The 24,671-nt window shown below is 40.1% G+C and overlaps 1 protein-coding gene across 1 annotated transcript in view; it reads right to left on the bottom strand.

Moving 5' to 3' along the window:
- muc5.2 (mucin 5.2) overlaps positions 1–23,811 on the bottom strand; it is a 32,923-nt gene extending 9,112 nt beyond the window's left edge. Inside the window, exons 1-28 of the mRNA XM_077211563.1 lie at positions 23,700–23,811; positions 23,518–23,589; positions 22,184–22,219; positions 21,778–22,042; positions 21,469–21,580; positions 20,876–20,963; positions 20,658–20,737; positions 20,321–20,531; positions 19,723–19,848; positions 19,519–19,636; positions 19,295–19,433; positions 19,005–19,112; positions 18,738–18,807; positions 18,410–18,544; positions 16,998–17,165; positions 16,780–16,874; positions 16,568–16,697; positions 16,209–16,455; positions 16,059–16,099; positions 15,849–15,952; positions 15,555–15,703; positions 15,196–15,334; positions 14,987–15,097; positions 13,333–13,512; positions 13,003–13,242; positions 12,676–12,832; positions 12,382–12,513; positions 38–12,169 (exon numbers count right to left, since the gene is read on the bottom strand). Of these exons, the coding sequence (XP_077067678.1) occupies positions 38–12,169; positions 12,382–12,513; positions 12,676–12,832; positions 13,003–13,242; positions 13,333–13,512; positions 14,987–15,097; positions 15,196–15,334; positions 15,555–15,703; positions 15,849–15,952; positions 16,059–16,099; positions 16,209–16,455; positions 16,568–16,697; positions 16,780–16,874; positions 16,998–17,165; positions 18,410–18,544; positions 18,738–18,807; positions 19,005–19,112; positions 19,295–19,433; positions 19,519–19,636; positions 19,723–19,848; positions 20,321–20,531; positions 20,658–20,737; positions 20,876–20,963; positions 21,469–21,580; positions 21,778–22,042; positions 22,184–22,219; positions 23,518–23,589; positions 23,700–23,793 (15,679 nt within the window). The 5' untranslated portion in view covers positions 23,794–23,811. The remainder of the gene's footprint in view (positions 1–37; positions 12,170–12,381; positions 12,514–12,675; positions 12,833–13,002; positions 13,243–13,332; positions 13,513–14,986; positions 15,098–15,195; positions 15,335–15,554; positions 15,704–15,848; positions 15,953–16,058; positions 16,100–16,208; positions 16,456–16,567; positions 16,698–16,779; positions 16,875–16,997; positions 17,166–18,409; positions 18,545–18,737; positions 18,808–19,004; positions 19,113–19,294; positions 19,434–19,518; positions 19,637–19,722; positions 19,849–20,320; positions 20,532–20,657; positions 20,738–20,875; positions 20,964–21,468; positions 21,581–21,777; positions 22,043–22,183; positions 22,220–23,517; positions 23,590–23,699) is intronic.
- Between the last annotated feature and the right edge of the window lie 860 nt (positions 23,812–24,671).

Here is a 24,671-nt window from a genome sequence, read left to right as displayed (position 1 = left end):
ATGAAAAATGAGAAATTTTCATTCATCTATTACTTACCGGGTGGGAATGTTTGATTTGCATATGTACAATGACAGCTCGTTGTGATGACAATTTGAGGTGATGTGGCATGTGTCATTTCAATTGTTGATTCTGTATGCACCGTGAACATTGTTGATGGTGTTTGTGTCACTGGAGGTACTGTTGTAAAAAGAGTTGATGTAACAAATGTTGTAGTTGGTGGCGTTTCTGTTCCTGGGGGAGGTGGTGTTTCTGTAGATGGTGTTTCAGCAGTAACAGCAGTAGTAATTCCAGGTGATGTTGGTGTCGGTGGAACAGCAGTTGTAGTAGCTGTTGATGGCGTTTCTGTTCCTGTGGGAGGTGATGTTTCGATTAATGGTGTTTCAGCAGTAACAGCAGTAGTAGAAACTTCAGGTGATGTAGGTGTTGGTGGAACAGCAGTTGTAGTAGCTGTTGATGGCATTTCTGTTCCTGTGGGAGGTGGTGTTTCTGTAGATGGTGTTTCAGTAGTAACAGCAGTAGTAATTCCAGGTGATGTTGGTGTCGGTGGAGCAGCAGTTGTAGTAGCTGTTGATGGTGTTTCTGTTCTTGTTGGAGGTGATGTTTCGATCAATGGTGTTTGAGCAGTAACAGCAGTAGTAGAAATTTGTGGTGCTGTTGGTGTCGTTGGAACAGCAGTTGTAGTAGCCGTTGATGGCGTTTCTGTTCCCATGGGAGGTGATGTTTCGATCAATGGTGTTTCAGCAGTAACAGCAGTAGTAGAAACCTCAGGTGATGTACGTGTTGGTGGAACAGCAGTTGTAGTAGCTGTTGATGGTGTTTCTGTTCCTGTGGGAGGTGATGTTTTAATCAATGGTGTTTCAGCAGTAACAGCAGTAGTAGTAACTTTAGGTGATGTAGGTGTTGGTGGGACAGCAGTTGTAGTAGCTGTTGATGGCGTTTCTGTTCCTGTAGGAGGTGATGTTTCAATCAACGGTGTTTCAGCAGTAACGGCAGTAGTAAAAATTTGTGGTGAGGTTTGAACAGTTGTTGTTGTAACTGTTGACGGCATTTCTGTTCCTGTGGGACGTGGTGTTTCTGTAGATGGTGTTTCAGTAGTAACAGCAGTAGTAATTCCAGGTGATGTTGGTGTTTGTGGAACAGCAGTTGTAGTAGCTGTTGATGGCGTTTCTGTTCCTGTGGGAGGTGGTGTTTCTGTAGATGGTGTTTCAGTAGTAACAGAAGTAGTAATTCCAGGTGATGTAGGTGTCGGTGGAACAGCAGTTGTAGTAGCTGTTGATGGCGTTTCTGTTCCTGTGGGAGGTGATGTATCGATCAATGGTGTTTCAGCAGTAACAGCAGTAGTAGACAGTTCAGGTGATGTGAGTGTTGGTGGAACAGCAGTTGTAGTAGCTGTTGATGGCGTTTCTGTTCCTGTGGGAGGTGATGTTTCGATCAATGGTGTTTTAGCAGTAACAGCAGTAGTAGAAACTTCAGGTGATGTGTGTGTTGGTGGAACAGCAGTTGTAGTAGCTGTTGATGGCGTTTCTGTTCCTGTGGGAGGTGATGTTTCGATCAATGGTGTTTTAGCAGTAACAGCAGTAGTAGAAACTTCAGGTGATGTGAGTGTTGGTGGAACAGCAGTTGTAGTAGCTGTTGATGGCGTTTCTCTTCCTGTGGGAGGTGATGTTTCGATCAATGGTGTTTCAGCAGTAACAGCAGTAGTAGAAACTTCAGGTGATGTAGTTGTCGTTGGAACAGCAGTTGTAGTAGCTGTTGATGGCGTTTCTGTTCCTGTGGGAGGTGATGTTTCAATCAATGGTGTTTCAGAGGTAACAGCAGTAGTAGTAACTTCAGGTGATGTAGGTGTTGGTGGAACAGCAGTTGTAGTAGCTGTTGATGGCGTTTCTGTTCCTGTGGGAGGTGATGTTTTGATCAATGGTGTTTGAGCAGTAACAGCAGTAGTAGAAATTTGTGGTGAGGTTGGTGTCTGTGGAACAGTTGTTGTTGTAGCTGTTGATGGCATTTCTGTTCCTGTGGGAGGAGGTGTTTCTGTAGATGGTGTTTCAGTAGTTACAGCAGTAGTAATTCCAGGTGATGTTGGTTTCGGTGGAACAGCAGTTGTAGAAGCTGTTGATGGCGTTTCTGTTCCTGTAGGAAGTGATGTTTCAATCAACGGTGTTTCAGCAGTAACAGCACTAGTAGAAAATTGAGGTGAGGTTGGAACAGTTGTTGTTGTAGCTGTTGACGGCATTTCTGTTCCTGTGGGAGGTGGTGTTTCTGTATATGGTGTTTCAGTAGTAACAGCAGTAGTAATTCCAGGTGATGTTGATGTTGGTCGAACAGCAGTTGTAGTAGCTGTTGATGGCGTTTCTGTTCCTGTGGGAGGTGATGTTTCGATCAATGGTGTTTGAGCAGTAACAGCAGTAGTAGTAAGTTTAGGTGATGTAGGTGTTGGTGGTAGAGCACTTGTAGTAGCTGTTGATGGTGTTTCTGTTCCTGTGGGAGGTGATGTTTCTGTAGATGGTGTTTCAGTAGTAACAGCAGTAGTAATTCCAGGTGATGTAGGTGTCGGTGGAACAGCAGTTGTAGTAGCTGTTGATGGCATTTCTGTTCCTGTGGGAGGTGATGTTTCAATCAATGGTGTTTCAGCAGTAACAGCAGTAGTAGTAGCTTCAGGTGATGTAGGTGTTGGTGGAACAGCAGTTGTAGTAGCTGTTGATGGCGTTTCTGTTCCTGTGGGAGGTGATGTTTCAATCAATGGTGTTTCAGCAGTAAAAGCAGTAGTAGTAGCTTCAGGTGATGTAGGTGTTGGTGGAACAGCAGTTGTAGTAGCTGTTGATGGCGTTTCTGTTCCTGTGGGAGGTGATGTTTCGATCAATGGTGTTTGAGCAGTAACAGCAGTAGTAGAAACTACAGGTAATTTAGGTGTTGGTGGAACAGCAGTTGTAGTAGCTGTTGATGGTGTTTCTGTTCCTGTGGGAGGTGATGTTTCGATCAATGGTGTTTGAGCAGTAACAGCAGTAGTAGAAATTTGTGGTGAGGTTGGAACAGCAGTTGTTGATGCTGTTGATGACGTTTCTGTTCCTGTGTGAGGTGATGTTTCGATCAATGGTGTTTGAGCAGTAACAGCAGTAGTAGAAACTACAGGTGATGTAGGTGTTGGTGGAACAGCAGTTGTAGTAGCTGTTGATGGTGTTTCTGTTCCTGTGGGAGGTGATGTTTCGATCAATGGTGTTTGAGCAGTAACAGCAGTAGTAGAAATTTGTGGTGCTGTTGGTGTCGGTGGAACAGCATTTGTAGTAGCTGTTGATGGCATTTCTGTTCCTGTGGGAGGTGATGTTTCTGTAGATGGTGTTTCAGTAGTAACAGCAGTAGTAATTCCAGGTGATGTAGATGTCGGTGGAACACCAGTTGTAGTAGCTGTTGATGGGGTTTCTGTTCCTGTGGGAGGTGATGTTTCGATCAATGGTGTTACAGCAGTAACAGCAGTAGTAGAAACTACAGGTGATGTAGGTGTTGGTGGAACAGCAGTTGTAGTAGCTGTTGATGGCGTTTCTGTTCCTGTGGGAGGTGATGTTTCGATCAATGGTGTTTGAGCAGTAACAGCAGTAGTAGAAATTTGTGGTGAGGTTGGAACAGTTGTTGTTGTTGTAGCTGTTGATGGCATTTCTGTTCCTGTGGGAGGTGGTGTTTCTGTAGATGGTGTTTCAGTAGTAACAGCAGTAGTAATTCCAGGTGATGTTGGTGTCGCAGTAGTAGAAATTTGTGGTGAGGTTGGAACAGTTGTTGTTGTAGCTGTTGATGGCATTTCTGTTCCTGTGGGAGGTGGTGTTTCTGTAGATGGTGTTTCAGTAGTAGCAGCAGTAGTAATTCCAGGTGATGTTGGTGTCGGTGGAACAGCAGTTGTAGTAGCTGTTGATGGCGTTTCTGTTCCTGTGGGAGGTGATGTTTCGATCAATGGTGTTTCAGCAGTAACAGCAGTAGTAGAAACTTCAGGAGATGTAGGTGTTGGTGGAACAGCAGTTGTAGTAGCTGTTGATGGCGTTTCTGTTCCTGTGGGAGGTGATGTTTCGATCAATGGTGTTTCAGCAGTAACAGCAGTGGTAGAAACTTCAGGTGATGTGGGTGTCGTTGGAACAGCAGTTGTAGTAGCTGTTGATGGCGTTTCTGTTCTTGTGGGAGGTGATGTTTCAATCAATGGTGTTCGAGCAGTAACAGCAGTAGTAGTAATTCCAGGTGATGTTGGTGTCGGTGAAACAGCAGTTGTGGTAGCTGTTGATGGCGTTTCTGTTCCTGTGGGAGGTGATGTTTCGATCAATGGTGTTTGAGCAGTAACAGCAGTAGTAGAAACTTCAGGTGAGGTAGGTGTTGGTGGAACAGCAGTTGTAGTAGCTGTTGATGGCATTTCTGTTCCTGTGGGAGGTGATGTTTCGATCAATGGTGTTTCAGCAGTAACAGCAGTAGTAGAAACTTCAGGTGATGTAGGTGTTGGTGGAACAGCAGTTGTAGTAGCTGTTGATGGCGTTTCTGTTCCTGTGGGAGGTGATGTTTCGATCAATGGTGTTTGAGCAGTAACAGCAGTAGTAGAAATTTGTGGTGAGGTTGGAACAGTTGTTGTTGTAGCTGTTGATGGCATTTCTGTTCCTGTGGGAGGTAGTGTTTCTGTAGATGGTCTTTCAGTAGTAACAGCAGTAGTAATTCCAGGTGATGTTGGTGTCGGTGGAACAGCAGTTGTAGTAGCTGTTGATGGCGTTTCTGTTCCTGTGGGAGGTGATGTTTCGATCAATGGTGTTTCAGCAGTAACAGCAGTAGTAGAAACTTCAGGTGATGTAGGTGTTGGTGGAACAGCAGTTGTAGTAGCTGTTGATGGCGTTTCTGTTCCTGTGGGAGGTGATGTTTCGATCAATGGTGTTTCAGCAGTAACAGCAGTGGTAGAAACTTCAGGTGATGTAGGTGTCGTTGGAACAGCAGTTGTAGTAGCTGTTGATGGCGTTTCTGTTCCTGTGGGAGGTGATGTTTCAATCAATGGTGTTCGAGCAGTAACAGCAGTAGTAGTAGTTCCAGGTGATGTTGGTGTCGGTGAAACAGCAGTTGTAGTAGCTGTTGATGGCGTTTCTGTTCCTGTGGGAGGTGATGTTTTGATCAATGGTGTTTGAGCAGTAACAGCAGTAGTAGAAACTTCAGGTGAGGTAGGTGTTGGTGGAACAGCAGTTGTAGTAGCTGTTGATGGTGTTTCTGTTCCTGTGGGAGGTGATGTTTCGATCAATGGTGTTTCAGCAGTAACAGCAGTAGTAGAAACTTCAGGTGATGTAGGTGTTGGTGGAACAGCAGTTGTAGTAGCTGTTGATGGCGTTTCTGTTCCTGTGGGAGGTGATGTTTCGATCAATGGTGTTTGAGCAGTAACAGCAGTAGTAGAAATTTGTGGTGAGGTTGGAACAGTTGTTGTTGTTGTAGCTTTTGATGGCATTTCTGTTCCTGTGGGAGGTGGTGTTTCTGTAGATGGTGTTTCAGTAGTAACAGCAGTAGTAATTCCAGGTGATGTTGGTGTCGGTGGAACAGCAGTTGTAGTAGCTGTTGATGGCGTTTCTGTTCCTGTGGGAGGTGATGTTTCGATAAATGGTGTTTGAGCAGTAACAGCAGTAGTAGAAATTTGTGGTGCTGTAGGTGTCGTTGGAACAGCAGTTGTAGTAGCTGTTGATGGCGTTTCTGTTCCTGAGGGAGGTGATGTTTCAATCGATGGTGTTTGAGCAGTAACAGCAGTAGTAGAAATTTGTGGTGAGGTTGGTGTCGGTGGAACAGCAGTTGTAGTAGCTGTTGATGGCATTTCTGTTCCTGTGGGAGGTTGTGTTTCGGTAGATGGTGTTTCAGTAGTAACAGCAGTAGTAATTCCAGGTGATGTAGGTGTTGGTGGAACAGCAGTTGTAGTAGCTGTTGATGGCGTTTCTGTTCCTGTGGGAGGTGATGTTTCGATCAATGGTGTTTGAGCAGTAACAGCAGTAGTAGAAACTTCAGGTGATGTAGGTGTTGGTGGAACAGCAGTTGTAGTAGCTGTTGATGGCGTTTCTGTTACTGTGGGAGGTGATGTTTCGATCAATGGTGTTTCAGCAGTAACAGCAGTAGTAGAAACTTCAGGTGATGTAGGTGTTGGTGGAACAGCAGTTGTAGTAGCTGTTGATGGCGTTTCTGTTCCTGTGGGAGGTGATGTTTCGATCAATGGTGTTTGAGCAGTAACAGCAGTAGTAGAAATTTGTGGTGAGGTTGGAACAGTTGTTGTTGTTGTAGCTTTTGATGGCATTTCTGTTCCTGTGGGAGGTGGTGTTTCTGTAGATGGTGTTTCAGTAGTAACAGCAGTAGTAATTCCAGGTGATGTTGGTGTCGGTGGAACAGCAGTTGTAGTAGCTGTTGATGGCGTTTCTGTTCCTGAGGGAGATGATGTTTCAATCAATGGTGTTTGAGCAGTAACAGCAGTAGTAGAAATTTGTGGTGAGGTTGGTGTCGGTGGAACAGCAGTTGTAGTAGCTGTTGATGGCATTTCTGTTCCTGTGGGAGGTGGTGTTTCGGTAGATGGTGTTTCAGTAGTAACAGCAGTAGTAATTCCAGGTGATGTAGGTGTTGGTGGAACAGCAGTTGTAGTAGCTGTTGATGGCGTTTCTGTTCCTGTGGGAGGTGGTGTTTCTGTAGATGGTGTTTCAGTAGTAACAGAAGTAGTAATTCCAGGTGATGTAGGTGTCGGTGGAACAGCAGTTGTAGTAGCTGTTGATGGCGTTTCTGTTCCTGTGGGAGGTGATGTTTCGATCAATGGTGTTTCAGCAGTAACAGCAGTAGTAGAAACTTCAGGTGATGTAGGTGTTGGTGGAACAGCAGTTGTAGTAGCTGTTGATGGCGTTTCTGTTCCTGTGGGAGGTGATGTTTCGATCAATGGTGTTTGAGCAGTAACAGCAGTAGTAGAAATTTGTGGTGAGGATGAAACAGTTGTTGTTGTTGTAGCTTTTGATGGCATTTCTGTTCCTGTGGGAGGTGGTGTTTCTGTAGATGGTTTTTCAGTAGTAACAGCATTAGTAATTCCAGGTGATGTTGGTGTCGGTGGAACAGCAGTTGTAGTAGCTGTTGATGGCGTTTCTGTTCCTGTGGGAGGTGATGTTTCGATCAATGGTGTTTGAGCAGTAACAGCAGTAGTGGAAATTTGTGGTGCTGTAGGTGTCGTTGGAACAGCAGTTGTAGTAGCTGTTGATGGCGTTTCTGTTCTTGAGGGAGGTGATGTTTCAATCAATGGTGTTTGAGCAGTAACAGCAGTAGTAGAAATTTGTGGTGAGGTTGGTGTCGGTGGAACAGCAGTTGTAGTAGCTGTTGATGGCGTTTCTGTTCCTGTGGGAGGTGATGTTTCGATCAATGGTGTTTCAATAGTAACAGCAGTAGTAGAAACTACAGGTGTTGTAGGTGTTGGTGGAACAGCAGTTGTAGTAGCTGTTAATGGCGTTTCTGTTCCTGTGGGAGGTGATGTTTCGATCAATGGTGTTTGAGCAGTAACAGCAGTAGTAGAAATTTGTGGTGAGGTTGGAACAGTTGTTGTTGTTGTAGCTGCTGATGGCATTTCTGTTCCTGTGGGAGGTGGTGTTTCTGTAGATGGTGTTTCAGTAGTAACAGCAGTAGTAATTCCAGGTGATGTTGGTGTCGGTGGAACAGCAGTTGTAGTAGCTGTTGATGGCGTTTCTGTTCCTGTGGGAGGTGATGTTTCGATCAATGGTGTTTGAGCAGTAACAGCAGTAGTAGAAATTTGTGGTGCTGTTGGTGTCGTTGGAACAGCAGTTGTAGTAGCTGTTGATGGCGTTTCTGTTCCTGTGGGAGGTGATGTTTCGATCAATGGTGTTTGAGCAGTAACAGCAGTAGTAGAAACTACAGGTGTTGTAGGTGTTGGTGGAACAGCAGTTGTAGTAGCTGTTGATGGCGTTTCTGTTCCTGTAGGAGGTGATGTTTCGATCAATGGTGTTTGAGCAGTAACAGCAGTAGTAGAAATTTGTGGTGCTGTTGGTGTCGTTGGAACAGCAGTTGTAGTAGCTGTTGATGGCGTTTCTGTTCCTGTGGGAGGTGATGTTTCGATCAATGGTGTTTCAATAGTAACAGCAGTAGTAGAAACTACAGGTGTTGTAGGTGTTGGTGGAACAGCAGTTGTAGTAGCTGTTGATGGCGTTTCTGTTCCTTTGGGAGGTGATGTTTCGATCAATGGTGTTTGAGCAGTAACAGCAGTAGTAGAAATTTCTGGTGAGGTTGGAACAGTTGTTGTTGTTGTAGCTGCTGATGGCATTTCTGTTCCTGTGGGAGGTGGTGTTTCTGTAGATGGTGTTTCAGTAGTAACAGCAGTAGTAATTCCAGGTGATGTTGGTGTCGGTGGAACAGCAGTTGTAGTAGCTGTTGATGGCGTTTCTGTTCTTGTGGGAGGTGATGTTTCGAGCAATGGTGTTTGAGCAGTAACAGCAGTAGTAGAAATTTGTGGTGCTGTTGGTGTCGTTGGAACAGCAGTTGTAGTAGCTGTTGATGGCGTTTCTGTTCCAGTGGGAGGTGATGTTTCAATCAATGGTGTTTGAGCAGTAACAGCAGTAGTAGAAATTTGTGGGGAGGTTGGTGTCGGTGGAACAGCAGTTGTAGTAGCTGTTGATGGCATTTCTGTTCCTGTGGGAGGGGGTGTTTCTGTAGATGTTGTTTCAGTAGTAACAGCAGTACTAATTCCAGATGATGTAGGTGTCGGTGGAACAGCAGTTGTAGTAGCTGTTGATGGCGTTTCTGTTCCTGTGGGAGGTGATGTTTCGATCAATGGTGTTTTAGCAGTAACAGCAGTAGTAGAAACTTCAGGTGATGTAGGCGTTGGTGGAACAGCAGTTGTAGTAGCTGTTGATGGCGTTTCAGTTTCTGTGGGAGGTGATGTTTCGATCAATGGTGTTTCAGCAGTAACAGCAGTAGTAGAAACTACAGGTGATGTAGGTGTTGGTGGAACAGCAGTTGTAGTAGCTGTTGATGGCGTTTCTGTTCCTATGGGAGGTGATGTTTCGATCAATGTTGTTTCAGCAGTAACGGCAGTAGTAGAAACTACAGGTGATGTAGGTGTTGGTGGAACAGCAGTTGTAGTAGCTGTTGATGGCGTTTCTGTTCCTGTGGGAGGTGATGTTTCAATCAATGGTGTTTCAGCAGTAACAGCAGTAGTAGTAACTTCAGGTGATATAGGTGTTGGTGGAACAGCAGTTGTAGTAGCTGTTGATGGCGTTTCTGTTCCTGTGGGAGGTGATGTTTCGATCAATGGTGTTTGAGCAGTAACAGCAGTAGTAGAAATTTGTGGTGAGTTTGGAACAGTTGTTTTTGTTGTAGCTGTTGATGGCATTTCTGTTCCTGTGGGAGGTGATGTTTCGATCAATGGTGTTTGAGCAGTAACAGCAGTAGTAGAAATTTGGGGTGCTGTTGGTGTCGCTAGAACAGCAGTTGTAGTAGCTGTTGATGGCGTTTCTGTTCCTGTGGGAGGTGATGTTTCAATCAATGGTGTTTGAGCAGTAACAGCAGTAGTAGTAACTTCAGGTGATGTAGGTGTTGGTGGAACAGCAGTTGTAGTAGCTGTTGATGGCGTTTCTGTTCCTGTGGGAGGTGATGTTTCGATCAATGGTGTTTCAGCAGTAACAGCAGTAGTAGAAACTACAGGTGATGTAGGTGTTGGTGGAACAGCAGTTGTAGTAGCTGTTGATGGCGTTTCTGTTCCTGTTGGAGGTGATGTTTCAATCAATGGTGTTTCAGCAGTAACAGCAGTAGTAGAAATTTCAGGTGATGTAGGTGTCGTTGGAACAGCAGTTGTAGTAGCTGTTGATGGCATTTCTGTTCCTGTTGGAGGTGGTGTTTCTGTAGATGGTGTTTCAGTAGTAACAGCAGTAGTAATTCCAGGTGATGTAGGTGTCGGTGGAACAGCAGTTGTAGTAGCTGTTGATGGCGTTTCTGTTCCTGTGGGTGGTGATGTTTCGATCAATGATGTTTTAGCAGTAACAGCAGTAGTAGAAACTTCAGGTGATGTAGGTGTTGGTGGAACAGCAGTTGTAGTAGCTGTTGATGGCGTTTCTTTTCCTGTTGGAGGTGATGTTTCAATCAATGGTGTTTCAGCAGTAACAGCAGTAGTAGAAACTACAGGTGATGTAGGTGTTGGTGGAACAGCAGTTGTAGTAGCTGTTGATGGCGTTTCTGTTCCTGTAGGAGGTGATGTTTCAATCAATGGTGTTTCAGCAGTAACAGCAGTAGTAGAAATTTCAGGTGATGTAGGTGTCGTTGGAACAGCAGTTGTAGTAGCTGTTGATGGCATTTCTGTTCCTGTTGGAGGTGGTGTTTCTGTAGATGGTGTTTCAGTAGTAAATGCAGTAGTAATTCCAGGTGATGTAGGTGTCGGTGGAACAGCAGTTTTAGTAGCTGTTGATGGCGTTTCTGTTCCTGTGGGTGGTGATGTTTCGATCAATGATGTTTTAGCAGTAACAGCAGTAGTAGAAACTTCAGGTGATGTAGGTGTTGGTGGAACAGCAGTTGTAGTAGCTGTTGATGGCGTTTCTTTTTCTGTTGGAGGTGATGTTTCAATCAATGGTGTTTCAGCAGTAACAGCAGTAGTAGTAACTTCAGGTGATGTAGGTGTTGGTGGAACAGCAGTTGTAGTAGCTGTTGATGGCGTTTCTGTTCCTGTGGGAGGTGATGTTTCAATCAATGGTGTTTGAGCAGTAACAGCATTAGTAGAAATTTCAGGTGATGTAGGTGTTGGTGGAACAGCAGTTGTAGTAGCTGTTGATGGCGTTTCTGTTTCTGTGGGAGGTGATGTTTCGATCAATGGTGTTTGAGCAGTAACAGCAGTAGTAGAAATTTGTGGTGCCGTTGGAACAGCAGTTGTAGTAGCTGTTGATGGCGTTTCTGTTCCTGTGGGAGGTGGTGTTTCTGTAGATGGTGTTTCAGTAGTAACAGCAGTAGTAATTCTAGGTGATGTAGGTGTCGGTGGAACAGCAGTTGTAGTAGCTGTTGATGGCGTTTCTGTTCCTGTGGGAGGTGGAAATTCTGTAGATGGTGTTTCAGTAGTAACAGCAGTAGTAATTTCAGGTGCTGTTGGTGTCGGTGGAACAGTAGTTGTTGTAGCTTTTGATGGCCTTTCTGTTCCTGTGGGAGGTGGTGTTTCTGTAGATGGTGTTTCAGTAGGAACAGCAGTAGTTATTCCAGGTGATGTAGGTGTTGGTGGAAGAGCAGTTGTAGTAGCTGTTGATGGCGTTTCTGTTCCGGTGGGAGGTGATGTTTCAATCAATGGTGTTTGAGCAGTAATAGCAGTAGTAGAAAATTCAGGTGATGTAGGTGTCGGTGGAACAGCAGTTGTAGTAGCTGTTGATGGCATTTCTGTTCTTGTGGGAGGTGGTGTTTTTGTAGATGGTGTTTCAGTAGTAACAGCAGTAGTAATTCCAGGTGATGTAGGTGTTGGTGGAACAGCAGTTGTAGTAGCTGTTGATGGCATTTCTGTTCCTGTGGGAGGTGATGTTTCGATCAGTGGTGTTTGAGCAGTAACAGCAGTAGTAGAAACTTCAGGTGATGTAGGTGTTGGTGGAACAGCAGTTGTAGAAGCTTTTGATGGTGTTTCGGTTCCTGTGGGAGTTGGAGATTCTGTAGATGGTGTTTCAGTAGTAACAGCAATAGTAATTTCAGGTGCTGTAGTTATCGGTGGAACAGCAGTTGTAGTAGCTGTCAATGGTGTTTCTGTTCCTGTGGGAGGTGGTGTTTCTGTAGATGGTGTTTCTGTAGTAACAGTAGTAGTAATTCCAACTGACGTAGGTGTCGGTGGAACAGCTGTTGTAGTAGCAGTTGGCATTTTTGTTGTTGTTAGTGTTACTGTAGTAGGTGTTGAAGTGAAAGTCTTGGTGGTCGGTATTGTAATTGTTGTTTTAGTAGTTTGTGGTGGAGTTGTGAAAGTGAATGGCGTAGTTGTTGTCATGCATTTTCTAATAGTTCTTATTATCATGCCATTGGATCCACATACTGCAGTAAAACATGTTCCATTCCCATCTGTGGTATCATACACCACTTCTCCAGTAGTATATATCTTCCCATCATAGGTACACAGAGAAATACATTCTGCCTCTGTGACACATTTCCTGGTGTCCTCCCTCAAAAATGGCCTGTCTGAAGGGCACCGAGGAAAACACCCTAGGAGTATAAGAAAAGGCCAGATGGAATAAACAAGATACACACATTTCTTTTGACTCAATGTTTTTTGACTCTATAAAAAATTATTTATATTAATGAAAATGTACTAATTCACTCATAATTTATCAGTTTGGGCTCCAATTGCCCTAAGCATTATTTTATTCAATTCTGTACAAAAGCATGTTTACAAATTTTTAAATAATAATTCATACCCTCTAGGAGAGGAATTTGATTAGAGCAGGTTCCTGATGGGTTTCTGCAAGTTTTCATGCAGGTCGATCCACAAGTTTTGTAGTGCCACTCACATTCCCCTGGAGGGTTGTTGTAGTACTCACAGAATAAAGCTGCAAGAACAACCAATTCAGTCAGCAGTATAACAATGTTTATAGGTCATCAAACAATAGAAGGTAATGATTTTGCATAGGTCTTGGCAAAATCTGAGGTTGCACATTTTGTTTGGAATTCTGAATGCAATAAAAACAATTTCTAACAGTATTGGGACTTACGGCAAATCTTTGGGGTCCGCCATGCTACACAAGCTCCTTTTTTACGACATTCAGCAGCATAAGCTGCCACTGCAGTACAAAAACAATCACAGTCACCTCCGCTGTCACATGCACAGGTGTCCCTTTCACAGGCATCATAGTATGGGCCAGAGTCCACCTAGAGACAGGAAAGTCAGTAAAACCTTTACATAACCGGTTTTATGTGCTATATTATACATAAATAAATTATGCTAAATTGTTCATGCATTGAACCAACAGCTGACTATTTAAACAAAATCCAGAAGACCAAAAACTTTCTGAATTCACAAAGTTTATAATTTTACATACACGTGAATGGCAGTCTGTAAAGACAGGGCTTGTGATGATGTTGCATTGTTTGATAGCCCAGGCTTTCCGATGTGGATTTTTTTCACATGGGTTCATCAAGTTACTCATTTCTGGGCAGCTGGGATTCACCTTCCAACTATTCCCAAATGCCACTGCATCAGTGACCTCTTCTCCATCATGCTTTACAAAGTCATTGTTTGCATTACCATCAAAGTTTCCACACAGTCCACACACCTTGCCCTGTCATAAAGATCGTATGTTAAGGTAAGAGAATGAACAGGAAAGGGTAAAAGATGATTGTGTGTTTATGAATGTAGGGGTAATGCTTACCTTAAATTTAGGATGGAGTTGAAGCATCAGACTCGTTTTATTGTCCCAGATTAAGTTCAAAAGACCTTTGACCTCTATGACATTGTATATCCCAGCAGAATGGATTTGATATTGGTATTCAGTGCCATTGCTTTCAACAACTTTGATCCCATCCTCCTCGGATAAAGTCATCTTGTATCTCTGCAAGATTTAAGAAGTCAGTGGGATAAAGTTATCCATAAACAACATAAATAACTGGATATAACTCTCTCATGATGTAACAATGACATGAAGAACAAAAATGAAACTAAGATTTGAAATGTTATTTTTTTTTCTACATGTCCATCCTCTATAATATATAGCTACAACAATGGCATCAATTGTATCTATATTCACTATACACAGGGCAGGGGTTAAAGTGGGCCGGAACGGTCTGGAACTGCGTTCCGCCACCTCAGATAAATTATTAAATAGATTCATTAATCACAACGAATCTCGCTGGTCCCGAGATGGACCGACTGGCCGACCAACCTCCCTTCCTCCCCTCTGAACGCGAGTGATTATAGATGCGTGAAATGCACTCACGGTGGTTGAGCGCGGTAAAGTTAGTTTAATGTTCGATATTTCGCCGGACATTGCTTTCCCTTGCCACTGTTCTAGGGTCGGCAGTCTTACAAAGATATCAATAGCAGGATTAGTTTTAACATAATGTAAGCATAATCAATATTAAATATTCGTTCAAAATCACCATGCATTAATGCTGAATATTTATACCCGAGAATGCTTTTTGACGTGTTTCCACAACGCATGCCTAAGGGAACGTCTGCCAATTCCACTAACTGCGTTAAACGTAGCCTATAATTTGTATTATTTACAATTACTTTTCAAATTCCAAAGCTTGTAGAAGGTTCCTATTGGCAATGCTGATCTGGTAGCCTTGAGTAAATTAACTTATCTAAGAAAATGATTCATAAAACTCATCAGTTGAGCCTATGTTTACTTTCTTCATTAACACAGATGAAAATGAAAAGACTATCAGTCAAAATTCAGCTTTAGGAGGGGAAGAAATACGGCAGGATAAGGAGACTGAGAGAAAAAGAAAGATTAAGATGAGAGAGCATTGACAAATAATCTAATGCACACTGACATGGTTTTAAAGCTATTTATTATCCTTTTTTTTTGGCCTTCAAAAGTCTTAAATTGCACATATGTAGATCAGAGAAATCAAACTTTTCTCGGGGGACCATGCCCCCGAACCCCCCTAACTACCTCACATTTAAATGCACGTCTATGTCTGTGGATGGGGCTGCGCTAATGTGGGCTGATGTGGCTACAATGCCAGGGCTAAATTTTTGGCCCAGTGTTCAGCAATTTTAACATAGTATCGTCATCATCAGTGTTGATGGACCAGAATAAAACCATTAAAATATCAAGTAAATAAGTATTGAGATATGTGGTGCCACAGTGAGTGACACTCTTGTCCCAAAAAGTATTGCTATACCACGATACTCAATATGTTGTCCAACGGTGAGTCATTTTTCCCTGTTGCACCTACACAAAATTTGAGGGTTCCCCCACCTACCAAATCCCACTTTAACCACTGACTATACACTATATTCTTAATTTTAAAATACTATTATACTCAAGCTGATTTTGAGCTATGAAATAACCTCACCCCAAAGAAGAGATTGATGGACTTGGAGCAAATGGTGCTGCTGCTGCCACAGGGAATGTTCTCTGTGACCAGGCGTAAAGAATATGGACTCTGGTCTTTATTGCAGTAATCCTAGAGGGGTTGAGTAAATTAATTGTGTGTCAGGTCAGAATTGTAAGTTTTTTCTTTGTATTAAATTAGATAAGAACCCAAATTGATGAAAAACATACATGGGCTAAGATGTGTTCACAGTCTCCATGGAAAGAATATTTCCTGCCATCAAAAGTCATGAAATGACCGTCGCCAAAGATGGTACAGGTGCCATAACACTCTTTATCTGTACAATTCCACATCCCGTTTATGCATGTGCTGAAATATATACAGCAATTAACAGATTAACCCTTTAATGCACAGTCGTTACCAGCTTTTTTCATTCTTAGCTCCCATTGTGGGTGACAATTTAAAGTAGTATTAAAGTACATTACAAGTTTTGAAAATTTCGTATTGTTTTAGGCAGAGAAAAATTAGCACACACGTGGGGATGGTATAGCTGTAATATTCCCTCCTACTTCTATCAATGCCGACTCACCAGGTGTTACAGTCCTCTTGAACTTGGTCTCCAGGTAAATAGGTGAGTCCATTATGGACACAGGTGCAGTTTTTCCTCTCCACACACAATTTGCCATCAGCTAGAAGGTCATCTGGACACATACACCCTGATACACACCCTGTGCTCACCTAAAGGCAAAACAAATCAAGAAGGTTCAGCAGTGTTAACCCTTCTTTTCTTCATAACTCTGGTTTTACAAATCCATTTGTGGCAATCAAAACAATATGGAAGCTTTTAAGAGATGTCAGTTATGCTTTCCCAATTCAAACTCACGCAATTGTTTAGGTCTTGGTTCTGACATGTCCTTTGACATTCTGTCCCTTTTTTTCCAGGTTCATCATTTGAACATTTGAAGAAAACCTTCGGAGCTACGCAGACTAGAAACACAACAGGCACATGCATGGGAAACTTGCACAAATCATACAAGTGATAACTCAGATTAGAATTTGACTAGTGGAATTGCAGAATGCAGTTGCAAATTACCTTCTGGACTGGAGCAATGCAATTTGCCAAGGTTACAGGTGCTGTAATGTGACAAAATTGTGCAAATCAGTAATTACAAATGGTCGTCAAGAGTTATCATTAGTATGCTGTCAACAATGCATTAGGTATAAAATGAGGAAACTCATATACCATGCTTCACCATCTATGTAAGATACTCCTGATGTGTCTATGACCTTGTCACCTTTGTAACAAGGACACTGGTCAGCATGTACACATCTGCCTTCTTCATTGAGGTATGTTCCTTCAGAACAGACACAGCCGTCTACAGGTGTGAAAGACCCTTGGCAGGTGTTATCTTGTCCACTGAGAGAGCGGCAGGTGCTTCCACAGCTTGTCACGCTGTAGGAGTACTTCATGTTTTCTGAACACTCGGATACTGAGCACAGATAAACACTTTTTTATTATTATTCATTGTTACATGTCCAAATCAACAGAATATGATTCAAATACATGAATTATATAGAACTGTACAAACGAAATGTTCTCACCACAGGGTTCAGAATCCATCCAGTCCTTGAGAATGACTCCCTTGGCAGCACATGCATGGGCATAAGTGGACACGGCCGCACACATACACTTTCTAATATCTGAACACTTGCATGTGTCATAGACGCACCACTGCAAAGGATGAAACCCAGATGCAATTATATGTCATTTATACAGTTAATTTCAAAAGAGAAAACTGTGCAAAAACACTCACTTGGTAGTAAATCTCAGGACATATTTCTGAATGACATTGGGAGAAGGTGCCATTTGGGTTTGTGAGACGGGAACACCAGTCTTTAGCAAGTTTCTCTGAATGGAAAGAATAAAGACTTGACATAGTTCTGTAATATTTGCAACATAAATTATTGCAAATATGATTATTTGTTATTATTTTTTATTGTTTTTTCTTAATGTTTGTAATACTATGTATACCTGTGTCCACACTCAGACTACAGGGGTTGTCAAAAGTGTTTTCAAGATCTGGACAGCTGTATGGGTTTTTCTTCCAAAAGTTGACAAAAGTTATTGGTGTGCCCTCTATGATGCCTGATTCTGTTTTAAAGTCGTCTGTTTGGGCATCATTATAGTTTCCACAGAGACCTGAAATAAGCAATGTGTAGAATTAAAAATAGTTAACGATTTATACAATGACTGTAATTCATTCACTGTGTACTGATACATTTTTAAAGGTTTCTTTCTAAAGGAGTCATAAACATTATTTTGTATCATACTGGGGGGGGGGGGGGTCCAGTTGATGAGCATTGAATGAAGATTGAATGCTTGAATCTGATTGGTTGATGAGCATTCTGGGAAATGCACAGCTAAATACTTCCAGGCTGGTCTTGACCGCATTACATTTCCATATCACTTCGACAAATGATTTCAGTTATTTCAAAGGTTTTTGCAGATTACAACAGCAGAAAACCCAAAACCTACAACAACACTGACAAAGCAAATAAATATAGTAAAAAATAAGATAAAACCGACGAATTATTTCCACGTTTTTTTGCCACAAAAATAACGTTTTATTATGTACGGACAACAACACACAGTATGTGTGTTACTTTTCTCACACATTTTTCTGTCTTTTTCACATTTTTCTGTCTTTCTTCACTCAAACGTGCACACAAACAGAGTAGGCTACTGACACACTCGCATAGAAACTTGTCAGTGCTGCTCCAACAATTTTATCAGTAAAATAGTTTTACAACTACAAGCTACAAGACAGCTACAAGACATTTCTCACTAGCGATGTAATAACTGCTCTGTTCTTGAAGCAGATAAATGTAGTTTCTCTATTAGTAGAGACGCTGCAGCCGAACACTTTTGAGAAATGCAGAGACAGGTAATTCATAGCTTGATACACACACACACACACACTCTCACACACACACACACACACACACACACACACACACACACACACACACTCTCTCTCTCTCTCTCTCTCTCTCTTCTCTCTCGCGTATGAAATATTAGTCCTACACACGAGCGTTTTAAAAGAGATAAACCTGAAAAATGTCTTGAAATACATCATCTGAACAATGTTTTGTGGTGTGGTAACGTAGTATAGTTTTACAACTTTGTACAAGATGTACATTTTTAATAAGCTAAAAAATTTAATTATTCGCTTCGCATCCTTGCTGCAATACCACCTCGGGTGTGCATTATTTTTCTAATAATTCAACGGCCCATCAATTATTACTTACTTAATATGTTGTTTTACCTTTTCTTGATAGTATGTTTTAACTATTGGTTAGTATATAAATATTTTAGTTTTATAAATAAAAATTTTCACTTCTTTTCTACAAAAATGGATTCTAATCACATTTTTGACAACTTACCACTCATTTTCCCTTTCTCTTCAGTGCTGGCTACAATATACAACTGCATGACAGGAGCCAACTGGATCTCTAGACGAAGACTCTTCATATCAGCAATAATGAAGGAGGAAGAGGGCTGGAAGATGCTCACAGGACCTGGGACAACAAAATAGGTGGTTAGGACACAAAACAACTAGTCAACGACTTTTGTGTATGCTAATATATTACTGTATTTACATTTGAAAAATAGAGCTTTGGGTTTTTCAGAGAAATGCATTTAATTAATTATATATGAATTTTATTTTTAACATGCTTATAACAGAACAGTTCCCCATTTTGGACAACCCACCTTCGGTAGCAGGAAGCTTTAATGGGCTGTTTGAATTTAGTGTGACATCTCCACTGGAGTGAAAACTAATCTGTTATGCACATAAAATAACAAAAAGAGAACAAATTATGTTTTGTAATTCCATCTTGGAGGATTTTGCAGAAGTATGCGGTATGTTCTGTTCACTATGCTGAAAGTAAGTGTGCTATTCTAGTTCTGTTCTCCCAGAAAAAGTATTTTGGTTATTTTAGAATATGAAATGATGAAAACATGCAACCTTGTACTTACAGTGGTCCCTGAGATGACAAGCGTCACTGAATTTAGACATGTGTCTGTTCGGGCTGGATCACACTTTGCCAGATTTCCCACGACAGCAATATCACTGTCATTAGAGTGCTGGAATAAAAAAAGGACTGTAAGAACCTCCAAATTATATATAAAGAATATAAATTATCATGCCCATACTTTTCTGATTGTTATATAATAAACCACGTGAATAAAAGTGAATAACATTTCGTAAAAGTGAAGATCTCGCCCTGACAGAAAATATCTGTGGATCATCTGATATCCTGACAGACCTTAGTGAGGATGTAGTCACAGTTCCCGCTGAAGGTGAAGCTCTTTCCATCATACGTGGTGACGTGAGACCCTCCCACAACAGAGCAGATTCCGGGACATTCCCAGTGTGTACAGGTCCAGTGTCCCGCGGCACACACACTGACACAGAATGGCAGGAGTGTTAGCATGAGGAAATGTATGAAGAAATTTAAATGTGACTAAAATATTTAAATTAAAATGTTACCATTTTTTACAAGCTTGTTGGTAAGACTCTCCTGATTGATATACTGTGCCATCGTGATCACATGGGCACTGGTTCACAGGAACACAGCCACTCTGACCAATGTCATCTTCCATGGTGCCTTTACAAAAAGAAGGCATGATACCATTTATTACAAAGAGGGAAAACAGTGATATTGTGATATCTCTTGATATTGTGTGAAATTACCTTCAGGGCAGAAACAGCCGTCCACACAGTGTTCTTTACACATTAGACTTGCGTTTGGATCTTTGCAGGTGTTCTTGCACGGACTTCCACACTCCAGGTATTGCATGTTTAGAGGACATGTCTTTGCTGCTCCACAGAATAAGAATAATTAGTATATTAAACACACCATACAGTATCAGGACTGTATTCTGGACACATAAATTCAGTCAAATGTGTCCAAACTGATAGTTTATATATTGAGTTTTATACCACAGCATATGATTATTATTTATTTATTTTTAATCATACCCATACAGGTGAAACTCGAAAATTTTGAATATCGTGCAAAAAAGTTAATGTATTTCCGTAATTCAAATTAAAAGGTGAAACTAATACATTTAGTATATATAACTATATACATATGCATGATCATACTTTTCAGAGGGCCGACATTTCTGTATTTAAGATTATTTTTTTTTATTGATTTCATGTAATATTCTAATTTTCAGTTAAATCCTTTCAATATTCAGTTAAATCCTGCACTGCAAATGGAGTGGTGGTGATGACATTTTATTCCCACTGGTTTCTTTTCTATTTATCTTCCAGAACTGATACTCACGACAGAGCTGCTCTGTCCTCCATGTTCCTGGTTTTCCTCCAGCATGTGTGCACTGTCGTGAAATCTCCGTGAGTGTGTTGCAGAGACAGTCGTAATTGCCGTAACATTGACACAAGTCGTTCACACAGGCTTCTTCAAACGAACCCATGTCCATCACATTGTAACAGTCGCTAAACCCTGGACTGCTGAGATACTGCTGGCAAACACTTGCCTGTTAAAAAGAAATAATTGAAAGCAATGTTTCAACTGGCCAATGAGGTAAAACAAATATATTTATAAAAAATATCAGCCCAAAATCTGGTAAAAATGATTATAAAACTCCTGATTTGTCTCATACCTGGTCGCACTGATCCCTGGGTGGAAGTATAACGTCCTCGCAGGATTCAGTTGGTGTGGACACCTTCCATGTGGCCGGACCTGAGAGAGATTAGCTGGTTAATGTCATACTATTACTATGTATATACAGCAATCAGGTGTTTAGATTGTGTCTGGCATTCAAAATAATCTGTACAGAAAATGTTTTTCTAGGTCATTTGATCAAAACATCATGTTTACCGTTTTCAGAAATATCATCATTCTTGTTGCCGTTGTAGTTTCCACAGAGTCCACAGGTCTGACCTCGGTACTTCTCTGCAAGTTCAATCTAGGGAACATCATATTATAAGATAATGTCAGTGATACAAATACAGTTTATTTTTTGAAAATGTGTCTGTCATAATGTTTGTTTATGGCAGTACAAACACACTTTATTAAAATCAACATTGAGCTGTCAGATACCTGTTGATTCACTGTGGCTTACTTAGACGATTAATATTTGCTTTATGATTTGTTTAACTGATATCCTGTTTGATGTTTAATTTTCCTATTCTTACTTATTGTGTGCAAACAAATATAATGGCGTTAAAGGGTGTGTGTGATTTCATTAAAGGGTTATGGATTCATCTCGACTCATTCTGAAGAACAACCTGCACGAAAACTCTCCTGCACGGTTTGCTTTGTTTTTCTTTACTGCTATCAACAGATTTCATCAAATCAGTTTTACAGTTTTCATTTGAACACATATTTGGCTCATTATCTCACATATTCATCACACATATTGTATTATAGTAAAGGTATTTACTCAGCAAGATAATAATGTTAAATCATACCAATATTGAGTTGTCCTCTTCCCAAAAGACAGTCAATCCATATTTGGAGATCTTAATACTTGTTAAACTTCCCTCAATTTTAAGGCCATTCTGATTGATTGGAACAGACACGCTGCAAGAAAAAGTGTAAGAAGCTTCAGATAAAAATATTTTTATATAAGTAATTGTTGAAGATTTTAGGTGCTGTCTGGACACTATTCTTCACCATTTTTAATCAGCATATTCAGAGTCGTCTCTTAATTAATATGAGTTTATGAAAGCTGCACATTGCTGCAGTTACTCATGTGAAACCAAGTAATATCAACTCACGCTTGATCGTCCATAGTGATGTCGCCATTAGTGATTTTGATGACTGTCCCCTCCAGCTTTATTGTGACGGTGCTAAAAGTGATTGAGTCATTCACAGTCTCTCTTTGCATTTGGATGTTGAAGTCAGAAGCTGTGCTGTCACACATCACCGCCAGAACGTAGTTACACGTGTCTGGCACTTGAAAGAAATGACCATCAAATGTCTTGAAGTGGAAATTTCCCCATGTACTGCAGATCGTGGACTGATGATCAGGATTCGGTTCAACTGAATCAAGAGAGAAAGTTTATAAATGTAAAACTCATTGGTAAATACTTTCAGTGAGCAAAAATACACAATTAAGTTCCCTAAAGCGTAAAAACTGTACAAACTGATGCTGCACATGCTTTGAATTATGTTTTTAAATACCTTTTGTTACCATCACAGTCGTCATAGTGGTGAACACTAAATATAAAAGACAAAAAAGAAAACTGTCATATTTTATTGTAATTTATTAAAATATTTTCCTTCTCATTCAAAGTTTTGCAAATGCCTTTATTTTACTTTATTTTACAGTGTCATTGTTTCATATTTTACATGTTACTATAGTAATACCTATAAATGATGCATAATTACATTAAACTAAACCTAAACCTAACCCCAATAGTAAGTACATGTAGTTAATTAATATTACTCAGTGCTTAAATGTATAATTAAAGTGTAACAGACACCTTAAAATAAAGTGTAACCCTTTATTTTAAGGTGTCTGTGTTACAGTGTAAATTACACATTTATGTACTGACTGATAATAATTAACTGCACTTACTATAGGCTAAGGATTAGGATTATATGCATGTAATTATGCATAATTTATAGTTATTACTAAGGTTTAACAAGGACACTGTAAAATAATATGTAACTAATACATTTACCCACTAAATAAAATTAATAATGTTTTTGGTGTATGCATATTTCTGAACATGTTACTGAACAATGTATGTCCTGAATAATGTGTGTTTATAGTAAAAGTGTAAGTGGTATATACATCATAATTATTACTTTTTTCACAATTAGATACAAATTTATAAATGACTGTGATTTACATGTTTAAATTATTGAAATTTTCAGTTTCAGTTAATTTAATTTTCTATTCCATAACTAGTATTACAATTGTCTTTGCAACCATGGTAAAAATCTTGTAAGGTTATGATTTATTATCATTCGTATAAATTCATTTTTTTTGTCAAATGTTACATTTTTGTAATTCTGAGAAAAATACAGTAACACTTTAGTTTAAGGGTCCAATTTCTCGCTGTTAAATAGTTCCTTATTAGCATGCATATTAGCAGGATATTTGCGGTTTATTAGTATTTATAAAGCACATATTAATGCCTTAGTCTGCATTGACCATATTCTACATCCCACAATCCTCCCAAATACCTGATAGTTAATAGTTAGTTACTAGTGAGAATTAGACTCTAATCTAAAGTGTGACCAAAAATACATATTAGGTTGTATTTTATTACTGCACACTTTTATCATTTTTTTCCAGACAGAGAGAACATTTTTTCTAACTTTTTTTTCATCAATGATAAATTTAAACCTAAATACTTGATACCTTATTCTTGAATATATTGTATTGACTTTTAAGGCGTACTTGTTGTGGAATGTGACATCTATTAATGTATTTGTGACATTACAAATCTTTATTAATGCAATCAATATGTCTTGTATAATACATGTAAACACAATTAAATATTTACCTGGTGTTGTTGTTGGTGGCCAGGTAAAATCCATAGGATTTTCCATAATGTCTCCATAATCTCCCACAAAGTCTTTAAACATAGATGTGGATATTTGAATTATATTTTGGATGTTCATTTTAAGAATTTTGAGCTTTTCTTACATTTCGTTTTTGTTCTTTTTCCAGTTGTATTCTGCTTACCTGCTTGTAAAGACTGCAGCCCGACCAATAGAACGACCCATCTCAGCATCCACATCTGGGACATCCTCACAGTCCCCATAGAGACAAGATCCATCCTCAAGAGCTAATGTGAGCTGTCTGTCAGCACTTGTCCTTTTATAAGGGCTATTAGTTTGGAGGAATGCAGTTTGTGATCAGAGGGTGGACCCATAGCTTGAATTTTGCCTTGGGCTTGGTAGATACTTGAAACAAATAAATATTTAATGTCTTTGGTGTTTGAGACTAAACAAACTGTATCTGAATGATGAGAACCAAATTCAGTCACACAATGATTCATTTATCGCTTGTTTGAATTGGGCTGCACAAGGATGTGAGTCTTGACTCATCCACACTTTGAAATATAAATAATTTAGTTATTTAATTTATTTAATTGTCTAAGTAAAATTTGCTAGTGCACGGAAGATGTTTTCAATATTTTTGGTCAAATTCTGTGTTTCTGCAGTTCTAATAATGGAATAGCGGTAACACGTTCATTTGTTAACATTGGCTAATTACATTAGTTAACCTAAATTAACCGAAATACTTCTGAAGCATTTATTAATCTTAATGTTAATTTCAACATTATTAATACATTAAAATCAAAAGTTGACTCTTAATATTATTTAATGTAACTGAACTAACATGAGCTAACGATAAGCAGTGTTATTTTTATTAACTAATGTTAACAAAGATTAATAAACTCTGTTACATATCTATTAGTTAATTATTGTAAAGTGTTACCAGAATAGCTATCAGAATTAAATGCCAATGAATATTCAATAAGATCTATATTCTGCATTTATTAAAAGAAATAATGAGAACAAAGTTATAGCTGCAAGAAATATATATAGGGCCAAGCACACCAAAGCCAAATGAGAAACATTTATGGAGTATAGCATCCCTAATAATGATTTTAGGCATGTGGGATGAAAAGCCATAACTACAATTACTTAT

The sequence above is a fragment of the Siphateles boraxobius genome, unplaced genomic scaffold, assembly GCF_051911475.1.
Source record: "Siphateles boraxobius isolate OS27281-9 unplaced genomic scaffold, OSU_SipBor_1 65, whole genome shotgun sequence".
NCBI classification, from domain to species: Eukaryota; Metazoa; Chordata; class Actinopteri; order Cypriniformes; family Leuciscidae; genus Siphateles; species Siphateles boraxobius.
This window is presented reverse-complemented; position numbering and strand designations above follow the sequence as displayed.